Here is a 12,818-nt window from a genome sequence, read left to right as displayed (position 1 = left end):
ATATGTTGTTTTTCTTTACTAATACACATACTCCTCCCCCACACACTACTCCAAGTCCAAAAATTGGCACACAGAGTTCCCAAACTACCTTTTCCTTATGGTTGATATTAGATGGCTGAAGTACTTTTTAAAATTGTGAAATCCCAAAATTGGACTTGCACAAAGTACCCTGCAAAGGGTAGGGCAAGGGATTATGAGTGATTACGAAGTTCACCTGAGGAACTGAGCAGAAATCGTGCCTGGGCCAGGACCAATGCTAATATTCTCTTGGCTCAGACCTGCTCATGAATTCTACTCAGTCAATGAACCAAGACTAGAAGGATCCTTGGGCCATAAACAAAAACTCTGAGGAGGTGAACTAGGGCTGGGTATCGGCAATATTTACACCAGATCCTGGATGGGGAGATAATCTAAACAACTCACTTTATAGTAACATAAACCATCTCATTTTACAGATAAGGATTTGTGGCCATAAGGAAACATAGCATCGAACAGTATAAATCATGCAGATAGTATCAAGGGACAATTCAATGATCTTGTGATCCTTCTATTCTGAACTTAAATTTCATCCAATATCTTCATTTTACAGATTAGGAAACTGAGGTCCAGAGGGGGGAAGCAACTTGCCTAAGGTCACACAAATTAGAAAACAAGAGCTCTGCCCTCCTATTTCAGGACCCCTTCTATTACAACATATTTTCTTGTAGTAACAGTGTGATCCTGGCCAAGTCAACTAACCTCCATTTGATTCCATTTCCCCTTCTGTAAAGTGGGGATAATAATAGCACCCACCTCCTAGAGTTATTATGAGGATTGAATCAGATAATAATTGTAAAGCATTTAGCACAGTGCTTGGCAAACAGTAAGTATTTATAGATATATTTATATATATTTATTTAATATTTATATATTTATATAATTTTTATTTTTATATTTTATATAATATTATTAAAATTTTATAATAAATTTTATTAAAATATTATAATTATACAAATATATAAAATATAATATTTAATATTTATATAAACTACATAAATATTAGCTATTGTTATTGTTCTTGCTCATTTTGAAGTCCAATGTGTTATTTTATTCCTATAGAGAACTGCTCATCTAAGAGTTTTTGTAGTGCTTCCTGGATTGAGAGGGGTTGACTTGTCCATCCATGCCACTGGCATGTATCAGAGATTAGGAGCAGACTTAAAACTCAGGCTTTCTTGAAAACTCAATTATTGTTAGTACTGAGTAGGTGGGGAGGTGCTGCAATCAGGGGTGGATAAACAATGGGGCTGCTGGTGTTTGGTAAGGCATACTTGATTAGTCAGCAATGCTCCCAGTATCCCAATAACAGTTTAAGCTAATGATGGCTAGTTGCCTTGGCACTTCCACCATAGTATTTAGGGCCAGGTAGTGGCAGAAGCTGATGGTATATTGAATTAAACCAGCCTATAGTAATGGTGAGCAAGAGGGCTAAGGATGAGGGTAGAGGAAATACCAGTTGAGGCACAGCATAGCTTCCTTACCTATAATGTTGAGACCTGTTTTTTCCCTTAATGCAGGTGGTCACGTGTCATGGAATTAGAGCAGTAAGGCACATTAGCTGTCACCAATACAACACCTCCACTTTATAAATGGGGAAACTAAGTTTAGAGTAGGGAAGTGACTTGCCAAAGTTCAAACAGATAGCAGATATGGGATTTAAACCCAGGTCCTCTCATTCTAAATGCTCTTTTTGCTAGAACATACAATCTGTGTTTATTTCCAGTGGTGGTTCAGTCCAAAAATCAACAAAATCATCTTCCTAAAAGAGATATCTGGGTGTCAATGGATCCAGGCACAGCAAAAGAAAAACAGCACAAATCATATTTCAGAGTTGAGATTTTAGTGAATGCCTAATCCAACCCATAAGTGAGAATTCCTTCTACAACACAGTCAAAAAAAGTAATCATTCAGTTTGGCTTGAAGACTTCCAGTGAGAGGGACACCTCCCCATAATGAGGCAATCCATTCCACTTTTCTATAGTTTTATTTAGAAAGTTTTTCTTCCCATCAACCCAAAATTTGCCCCTTAGCAACCTCTGCCCATTGCTCCTGGAGTCAAATAGAACAAGTCAACTCTCTCTTCCATGTGATACCATTTAAAGTGGTACTTGAAGGAAATTGTCTTGTTTTCCCAAGCTTCCTCTTCTCCAAGGTAAAGATCCCTGGTTTCTCCAAATGATTTTCATAAGACATAATCTTGAGACTCTTTACCATGCTGGTTGGTCTTCTCTGGATTCTCTACACATTATTAATATCTTTCCTCAGATGAGGTGTCTCAAACCATAATACACCAGATATAGTCCAGCCAGGGAAAATGACAGCAGGATTAGCTTTTTATACCTGGAAACTATATTTTTTAATCAGGCCTAAGATCACATAAGCTAATGCTCTATTCTATACTGTGGACTCAGTAAATTTATAATCCACTTCTTTTTCTGATAAAAAAGATTTTATATCATCATTTAATCATATCATTTAGGTACTATCTTATACTTAAAGAATTGAGGGTTTTTTTTTTAGCACATCTAAGTCTTCAAACTTATTCCAATTAAATGTCATATCCTTGGAGTCAACATAATTTTCTAGCATCTCTGTTATCCAATATGTCAATTACCTCTCCTAGCTTTGTGAGATTTTCATATTTGATAAATATGCTGTCTATCCCTTTAACAAAATTCATAAATAAAAATCTTAGGCAACACAGGATCAAACATAGATTCCCCCCAGGGCACTTCCCAGGAAATCTCATTTCAAGTTGAAATCAAACCATTGATTTGGTTTGATTTGGCCATCCAACCACTTCTAAATCTATTTAACTGTACTTTTGCCAAACCCTATCTCTCAATCTTTCTCACAAAAAAAAGCATGAGAGACCTCAACGCTCTGATAAATTTGGGTAAACTAACATTACAACATTCCTCTAATCTATTAGTTTGGTAATGCTGTAAAAAAAAAAAAGAAATAAAATTAGTCTGGCATAACTTGCTCTTTCTGAAACAATGCTGGCTCTTTGTGACTGTGGCTTCCTTTTCTAAATGTTTACCAACCATCTCTTTAATATGTTCTAGAATTTCCCCAGAAATCAGAGTCAAATTCACTGGACTATAGTTTATAGATTCCAATCTTTGTCCTTTTGTCTTTTTCCACTTCAGACCAACATTTGTCTTTTTCTAATAATGTTGTATCTCTCCTGTCCTACAAGATCTTTCAAATATCACCGATTGACTCAGCAATCACTTCCAACAAATAATTCTTTCAATACTCAAGGGTTCATTTGGCACAGGTGACTTGAATTTATCAAGAACAGCTAAAATCTTTCTTATTACCTCCTTACTTAAGTATTGACCTTTCCAGGACAGAGATCATTCTTGCTTGTTAGAAAAAAACAAAAGCAAAAGCAGAATTGAGCAGTTCTCTTTCTCATAGTTATCTTTGTCCCATTTGCCTCCAACAATAGCCTTATTCCTTCTATTATCCACTGCTTTTCTCCAACGTATATTCTAAAGAACCTTTTTTGGTTGTCCTTTCCTCCCCTTGCCATTCTCTACTCAGTTCATATTCCTGGCACTATTTGTCCAAGAGTTGGATGCTTTCATACTCATCATTTGTTTGGCACTTACCATTTTTTCCACTCTCTGATTTTATATTTTAAACATCTAAATTAGTTGGCAAGCTCTCTGCAAATTCACACAAGTTTCTTCCAACAATTGCAGGTTTTGTTTTTTTTACCATGTACCTCCTGTAGGACGTTCTAATCCCTGTCTCTATTTTTTTCTCAGACTAAAATAATCTTCCTTATCACCCTAAGTTACTTCAAAACTCAATTCAATCAAGGATCAACTCCTTCAAGAGATCTTTCTTGGTTTCTATAATTGTTGGTATCCACCTTTTATGTAATAACTGTGGATTTGTATTGTATTTATCTTGTATTTAATTATTCCTGAAAGCTTTTTGAGGGTAAGGATTTTTATTTTTATCCATCATTGTTTTCCCATCCTAATTATTTTCTTCTGAATCTTTATAATTTAATTCTTGAGAGTATCTCAAGTCCTGAGCTATCATCCATGGCATCATACCTATTCTTCTTTTGAGCCCTTTGAAATTATACAGTCTAAGAAGAAAATGATCACTTCCCCTAGGATTTCCATCATGTCGTCTCTTGCAAGTAGTTCTTTTCTACTATTGATAATCACATCAAGAATAGAATTGTTGATTCCTCTAACTTTTAAAGGATAAAATTATTATTAAAACCAGTTAAGAAGTATTAACTCTGTGTGTGTGAGAGAGAGAGAGAGGAAGGGGGGAGATGGAAGGATAGGAGGAAGGAAAGAGGGAGAAAGAGCAATTGGTATGTGTCTGGATAATTGAAATCTCCATTACTACTATGTCATGTCTCTGTGAGACACTTGTGGTCTTTTTCCTGAGCTTCTCATCTGTTGTCTTTTTTCTGTCTTAGCAGGTGGTCTGTAATATATTCCCATACAAAACTAATTTGTTTCTTTCTTCAATGGTCAAATGATCTCAACCATTCTTATCCCCACTTTAGTTCTGGATTTCCTCTTAATATATAATACTAACCCCATCATGCCCCCACTTTTACTTATCCAGTTCATAAGAATGGACCCTATGAGACACATTCCAGGAATGGGTTTCATTCTGCCAAGTCTCATGAATATATATATATATATATAGTCAAATTTACCAACTCATGTTAGGGCCTCTAGTTCATCTCTTGTTACTTAAATCTGAGCTTTTTATATAAAATTTTAAGGCCAGGGGCTTTACTACTGGCTAATAACCAGTAGCTTTGGATCATCCATTCTAAAATGTGGGAATACTTCCAGAAATACTTTTATGTTTCAAGATTCTTTCCAGTTTTAACATTCTATTTTCCAAGACCACTTCTAACTCTGATATTCCATATTCTAAGGTTACTTCTAAAAATGTTCTATGTTCCCAGGTCTCTTCCAGCTCTGACATTCTGAGTTTTAAGTTTCCTTCTAATTCTAACATTCTCTTCCATGGTCCCTTCAAACTCTGACATTCTGTATTACAAGTTTCCTTAAAGTCCCCAAAGTCTGTGCATTGTGTTATTCTGTAGGTTTGACATTCTAGAGTCTAAGGTTCCTGCTCTGATAGTCTATAAATTTGAAGTTTTTCTCACATGAATGTTCTCTTTTCCCATCTCTTTGATTCCACATACAAAACTTTGCCCTCTAGAAATGTATTTCTCTCTTTTCTAACTATAGAAATCTTTGCCCTTCAAAACACAGGAACGTGAACTCTCCTCCATAAAGTCTTTCTACACTAATCCAGTACACACTGACTTGTTTTTCCCTCTCTGAATACTTCTCTAGCATTTACCATCTGTATCATTAACTGAGTCATCTTTTTAGACTGCCCTATGATAATCTTTATTAATATCTCAAACTGTTTTTTATTTGTATTTGTATTGACTTCTCACAGAATAATATGTATCATTCTTATTTATGAAGTACTTTATTCTTATTATTTCATTACATTCTCATAATATTCCTATGAATTACTATTAAAATATTATTATTTCCATTTTATAGAAGAAGAAAATGAAGGTTAGAGAGATTAAGTCCAAGGTCCTACAGCTATTAAGTTTATTTTCTTTTCTCTCCAAATAGACTAAGTTCAAGGACAGGGTCTTTAGTTTATATATATGACATGTACATATAATATATAAATGTATATACATATTATTATTAAATAAATATATTAATATATAATTATACTAATATATATTTAAAACCATTACCTTCTGTCTTAGAATCCATACTCAGTATCAGTTCAAGGCAGAAAAGTGGAAGAGTCTAGGCTTTTGGGATTAAGTGACTTGCCCAGGGTCACACAGCTAGGAAGTATCTGAAGCTAAATTGGAACCCAGGACTTCCTTTCTGAAGAGAGCTCCTTGAGAGCCCTAGGCCTGGCTCTCAATCCATTGAGCCACTTAAGCACCCCCCACCCCAAGGCTCTTTTAGTAATTTTTCTCATCCTAATTATTTTCCTTTAAATTCTTGATAGAATTCCAATTTCCTAAGCTATCATTATTCAATTTTAATCCATGTATCCTACCTATCCTTCCAGATATTTGTATTTTGTCCCTAGTATAAGGCCTTGCATATTTTAGTTTTCAATTAGATTTAATTCAATAAAACTTTATTAAGGATGTATTTATAAGCCCTGTGCTAGGCATTGGATTGGGGATGAAGAAATTGTCTACTCCCTCATGGAGCTCCTGACATGATCGTGGAAGACAATAAATGTATTTAATTTGATAGATCAAATCTCTTTCCATTTAAATTGGCAGAAGGTCTTTTCTTCAATGATTCAAATACCAACCTGTCTACCCCTATGAGCCATGGGGCTGAGAAAAATTCATCACCTGGTGCCCCTTTCTAGCCAGAATCCTCTCTGTATGTTGCTAGGCTGGCCCTTGGATGACAGCCAGCCAGGCCATTGTCAGGCCTGTACGTGAAGCCTGCAAGAACTTGTGTGCCCTGGCTCAGTGTATGAGACTCTGGGGTCACCTCCAAATCATGATGGGGCAGCTGAAGAGTATTTCAGTGCAGGAAAACACACCCACCACTGTATTACACAGAAGCTTGTGGTAAGCAGGTTAGGGAGATGAAAACAAACAAAATTCTTTGCCCTATGGTAGAAGGGGGAAAAGGTCATTACTGACTGGGAGGATGAAGGAAGGCTCTGCTGAGGAGGTGACACCTGAGGGAGGCCTTGAAGGGCAAGATGTCAATAGGCAATTGGGGGAAATGGGGCAGCTGGGCCTGCTGGCTTGAAGAGAGCAGGGCCAGCAAAGGCCTTCAGGGAGCAATTATTAAATCAGCACAGATGAGAGCTGGTGTGGGTCAGAGGACAGCTTACCTAGAGGTAGCAAGTTTTCCGATGCATTGATATAAATGACAGCATCAAAGTGCCTGAAGTCCTTTTCCTTAGCCTAGAAGGGTGGGATGACAAAACAAAACAAGGCAGAGCACAGTTTTATTTCCATTTCAAGAAAACTTGATGCACTTGGCCAGAGTTGGACTTTAGAATAATGCTTTCTACTGGTATGGGTGCTATGTCTCATTAAGAATAGCAGAACCCTGTTACAAAGCAGTTTACCACAGATTTTTTTAAGCCCTCACCTTCTGTCTTAGAATCAATCCTGTATATTGGTTCCAAGGTAGAAGAAGGGTAAGAGATAGGCAATGGGAGTTAAGTGACTTGCCCAGGGTCACACAGCTGGGAAATGTGAGATCAGATGTGAACCCAGGACTCCCTCTCTCTGGGCCTTGTATGCTTTCACTACCTATAGGGTAATTTTTAATAAAATCTTGGACAAGTCAGTCAAACCTCTTTCAACCTTTTTATCCATAGAAAATGGCCATAATTCCTTCCCAATTTACCTACTGGGTAGGACTGTTGTGAGGATCAAATGAGATAGTTCTATGATGCATTATATAAATATAAGGGATTATTGTTATACCATTTGTCTGATATCTAACATCTGGTGTGTCCTTGCCCCTCCCTTTACCCAATACAAAAGTAGGGGTTTCCAACTTGAGGCATACTCACCCTTAGAATAAATGAGAACTTTAGCAAGGTAGTAAGGGGAATTATTTAGTAAATCACTATTATTAGCCTATTGAACTTGATTTATTTCTTATGAGCACATGCAAGATAAACTCTAGAATTCATTTCCTTTCCTACTGAATAAAAATGAGGAAGCTTGCCACATGTCACAAAGACATAAAAAGGTTGGGAAAAGGTTCCAGAGCAGGGGAGACATGAACAAAGAGTCTTGCTTCCTCCTTTAAAAACACTGAGAACATTTAACAATTAGCCTGGTTTTAAGGCTCTAGACTAATCTGGAAAAGAAATTCTTTTCAGTCTTTCTTAACCATAAATTCCTAAATAATGTCTCACTCCCATTTCTTCAAATTTTCCCTTGAAGTAATTAAAAGGGCATCTGACCCAACATGGATCAGGGAAAGGGACCCTGGACTGATCCATCTGAAGGGATGACTCAACCAAGGGGCAGTCTCTTTTTGTTTTATGTCTGGAAAATATTAGGGTATATTAGAAGGAGGAGCTCTTGATTACTTTAGGTACCTTGAAGTGTGGGGGTGAGGGCCTTCAAGAGAGGAGCCAAGAAAGGATTGAGTGATTTAGGAGACTTTTCTGAAAGATTAAGTGAGGATTGCTCTATTAAATGAAGTAAAATGTTAACACTAAACAGCAACAGTTATGAAAATTTCCTTATCTAGGATTCTGTACCTGTTACTTCAAAAGTTCTTGTATCTGAGGGTTTGAGAAGAATGTCAGTTTAGACATTTCTCTCCTAAACTATAAATGCTTGGGTTAAGAATAACAATAAGTTAATTTAAAATGGTTATAGAAGACTTGTGCCTAAAATGCAGATTATAGGAATAATGCTATATATATTTCTTCAACAGTTAAGTAGTTAGTGAAAAGAACAAAGGAATAGGAGACTGGAGAACTGGGATTATGTTCCAGGTCTGTCACTGATTGATTAATACCTTTCCCTCTCTAAGACTCAACTTTCTGATCTATAAAATGGGGAGAATAAATCTTGTGCTCCCTTACTGTACTAAGTTGAGGTCAAAAGTGGTAGAGGAGATTATAAAGTATGCTAGGATTTCAAAAGATTATCTTTATCTGTTTTTTTTCCCAAGTACCCGTGTTCTGTCAGTACATTGATAAACAACTGATGTATCTCAGATACTCACATATAAATGAATTATTGAAGGCTACAGGCAAGATGGGAGGCAAGGAGGAGGGTGGAAAGGAACGCCAGGCAGCCTTAGGCAGGTAGGTGGTGCAGTGAATGGAGTACCTGGCACAGAATCAGGAAGACTCATCTTCCAGAGTTCAAATCTAGCCTTAGGCACTTACTAGCTGGGGACCCTTGGCAAATCACTTAACCCTTTTTGCTTCAGTTTCCTCACTTATAAAATGATTTGGAGAAGAAAATGGCAAACCACTTCATTATCTTTGCCAAGAAAACCCCAAATGGGTTGCCTTCAAGAGTAAGAAAGGACAGAAAAAGACTGAACAACAATGGCCAAGTGAGGTGAGATGAGGGCAGGATTGGACAAGACTGGAAACATTGAACATATTCAACAGAATACAGGTATAGCCCATTTAATGCTAATATTACCAACAAAAGTTTGCAGTAGGGTCATTAATAATAGTGACAAAAGCACTGGCTTTTCCATTAGACAATAGGGATTTGAAACCCAGCTTGACTATTTATTTTAACTGCATAACCTAGGGCAGCTCACAAGTAAAATCAGGTCATAAGACTGGATGGTTTCCAGCACCTAGGACAGTGTAGACTCACAGTAGGCACTTGATAAATGTTTACTGAATTATTTAAATGAATTGAACCTCTAAATTCTAAATTCCCTTCTAGAGTTGAAATGTTAGCTTGGTAAGAGTGGTGGTATATGTGGGTGATTTGTGTAAGGTTGTTGCAACCCTAACATGGGTCTTGAGACATCTTATAGTCTAATAGGAATCATGCCTCAAGGGTTTTTAGGTTGCAACAATTCATGGCACTAACTGAGATTTTCCTGTGCTTACCTATTTGTTTTTAAACAAGCTCTGAGTGTTACTTATAAAACATTTTCCTCATAACCCTTTGAAAGAAGAAACTATTAAAAGCCATGGTGGGGAGGGGAGGGAATGCTTCAAATCATTGATAATTAGAGAAATGCAAATTAAAGCAATTCTGAGTTCCAAATACCCATCAGATTGACGAAGTGTACAAAAAAAGGCTGATAACAAATGTTGGAAAGGCTGAGGAAAGAGAGACACACTAATGCATTATTTAGTGGGGTTACGAATTAGCCCAACTATTCTGGAAAGCAATTTGGATCTATGCCCTAGAAGTTACTACATTGTGCATACTTTTTGACTCAGTGATACTATTGTTGGATCCACACCACAAAGAAATCAATGAAGAAAAGGAGCCATAGAGGCAAAAATATTTATAGCAGCTCTTTTGGTGGTGGCAAAGAAATAGAAACAAAGGGAATGCCCATCAATAAGGGAATGTCTGAAAAAAATTATGATATATGAATAGGATAAAAATAAGGGATGGTTTCAGACAAATTTGGGAAAAGTTGTATATAAAATGATACATAGTGAACTGATATGGACTAGGAGAACAATTTATACAATAACAACAACCTTGTAAAAATTAACAATATTGAGTCTTAATAACTCTGATAAACCTAATAACCAACCATAATTCCAAAGGATTGATACTGAAATATGCTACTTCTCACAAATAAGTAACAGCCTCCAGGTAAAGAGTAAGATATATATGTATATATTTTTTTCAACATGGTCACTGAAAGAGTAAGTTTTGCTTTACTATAAATATTTGTTGTAAATGTTTAATCTGTTTTTTTTTTCCTTCTCAATGAAAAAGGTGGGCATGGTGGGGGGAAGCAGGAGAGATAGAAAGAGAAAAATAAGTGATTGTTAATTAAAAAGGCTATCAATGAAACCTTAATTTTTAAAAAAAGCCTTTAGGAGAGGCAGTGTATATATCACTATTTCAGATGAGAAAAATTAACATTCAGAGAGGGAAAATAAATTTGATCAGTTTCCTAAAACTAGTCTCAGAATCAGAATATAGATCCAGGCCTTCTGTTAACCACCCTGCCCCCATTTTGTATCTATTTTGGATCTAATCCAGGACTCTACAACTGTATAAGAACATGTTCGATTATTTCAAGGAACCATGATTTTGTCATGTGGACACCTGGTACTAATGCAGATCACAACTCCTCCAGGTCTTATGGTTTTAAGAGTTACTGAGTATATACAAATTCATTCTGTGAAGGCCAGTCCTTTGGTGGAGAGCTTCTCTACCAAGAGTTGGGCAAGTGCCTACACAACAGCTACCCATAGACTATATGCTCTCCCTGGGCCTGTTTTTTCTTATTTATTTTTCTGGTGGAGAGTGATTAGTTGGATCATGAGGTCACCAGGACAGGAGTGGGAGAGGGGAGGATGGGCCACAGTGGACTTCAGTGGACCACAAGGCCAACAAGGGAGGGGTGGGGAAGCTGTATTTGAAAACTTTTCAGCTCAGAAAGATCTGCCAAAACTTGTTCTCCATTGGCCTAGCCTCTGAGAAGCCATCTCCTTCTCTTTGTATGTTGAGGCAAAAATAAACCTTCACTTATATAGGGGATTTTATATCTTAAAAACGGCATTATCATTTACAAAATGTTTTAAAACTTCCAAATCCCTTCATAGTTTATGAAGTTTTGTAGTTCCCAATTTAAAATGTACTGTTTACAATGTGCTAGATTTGTGATGGCGAACTTATGGCACATGTGCCAAAGATGGCATACAGAGACCTCTCTGTGGACATGTGCCGCCTGCCAGAGCTACTCCCTTCTCCCTTTTTACCATGCCTCCCTGTCCCTCTGCCCAGCAGCCCAATGGAAGCACTTACTCCCTCCCCCAGCAGAGGGCCTGAGCCATTCTCCTCCCTTTCTCCCTCCCTTCTCTAGGGCAAGGTGGGGGGAGGGGAAGGGGCACAGCATGCAATGTCTAAAAGGTTCTCCATTATTGTGCCAGATAGTTTTAGAGATTCATGCTTGGCCTTAGGCCATTTAATATTTTGTCAATGACTTGGATTGAGGCAAGGACAACAATTTGCTTTATCAAATTTATAGGTCACATTAAGCTGGGAGTGACAAATAACATTCTATGATAGAACTATCATCCAAAAAGGTCTTGAAAGGCAAGAGTACTGGGCTGAATCTAACAAGGATCAGTTTCCTAAGTACAAAATGGGGGCAGGATGATTAACAGATTGTAAAAAATCTGGGGGACTTAGCAGGCTGTAAACTCAATATGAACCAGCAGTAGGATGGGACATGGCAGCCCCAAAAGCTGATGCCATCATGGACTCCATTAAGGGAAGTCTACCTTCTGAGAATAAGGAGGCAATGAAAGCCTGGTTGTAGCTCAATTTGGCCAGACCTCATCTAGAAGAGGTAGCCTAGGGAAGAATTCCCCTCATTTTACAGAACAGTGTATTTGGTGTGCCCAAGTAGCAAGCAGTAGGCCCAAGAATAGAACTCAAACCTTCCAAATGTTAGCCCACTACTCATTCCAAGGCCCATGATCAGCTCCAGCCAAATTAAGTTGCCAAAGGAGATAAGCTTGTAGCAACATTCTCTTGGGTTCAGAGCGTAGCCTTGGCAGAAGCTATAAGAAAGAAAGAGTTTATACTCACTTTTGCAATCTTTTGGCCACTGATATTCACAGTACACAAATCTGTAGGTCTCTTTACACAGTGGTGCTTCAGCTGAAAACAAACAACAATTAGCTCTTTTCATTACCACTCAGAACAATGAGAGAGTTCTTTATTCAAACTGTGATGAGGGAGACCTTTCCAAAATGCCCAGTGTACATAGGGAAGGTCATTCAGCCCACAGCAGTGTACAGCATAGTCATTTGGAGCTGAGCAACTGAAAAGATGCCAAATCCTCCCAGACAGATAGAAGGGATCTTAGAACAAAGAACACAGAATGTAATAAAACTGGAAGGAATCTTTGAGATAATTTCATCCAGCCTTTTTTTTTGTAAAAGTATTTTTACTTTCCCGATTATACATAATAGCATTCTTAACATACATTTCCTGAAATTTTAAGATCCAAATTGTTTCCTTCCCTCTCTTCCCTCCTCCCTTATGGAGATGG

The 12,818-nt window shown here is 37.4% G+C and overlaps 1 protein-coding gene across 4 annotated transcripts in view; it reads right to left on the bottom strand.

Annotated features, from left to right (window-relative positions):
• The window catches only part of XRRA1 (X-ray radiation resistance associated 1), a 120,836-nt gene that overhangs the window by 46,496 nt on the left and 61,522 nt on the right, over window positions 1–12,818 (bottom strand). For all 4 annotated transcript variants that reach the window (XM_001367086.5, XM_007490978.3, XM_056794975.1 and 1 more), the window contains 2 exons: window positions 12,353–12,424; window positions 6,949–7,021 (listed from right to left, as the gene is read on the bottom strand). In XM_001367086.5, coding sequence (XP_001367123.3) covers window positions 6,949–7,021; window positions 12,353–12,424 — 145 coding nt within the window. The remainder of the gene's footprint in view (window positions 1–6,948; window positions 7,022–12,352; window positions 12,425–12,818) is intronic.

This window comes from Monodelphis domestica, chromosome 4 (assembly GCF_027887165.1).
Source record: "Monodelphis domestica isolate mMonDom1 chromosome 4, mMonDom1.pri, whole genome shotgun sequence".
NCBI classification, from domain to species: domain Eukaryota; kingdom Metazoa; phylum Chordata; class Mammalia; order Didelphimorphia; family Didelphidae; genus Monodelphis; species Monodelphis domestica.
The sequence above is the reverse complement of the archived record's forward strand: the minus strand, read 5'-3'. Positions and strand labels throughout refer to the sequence as shown.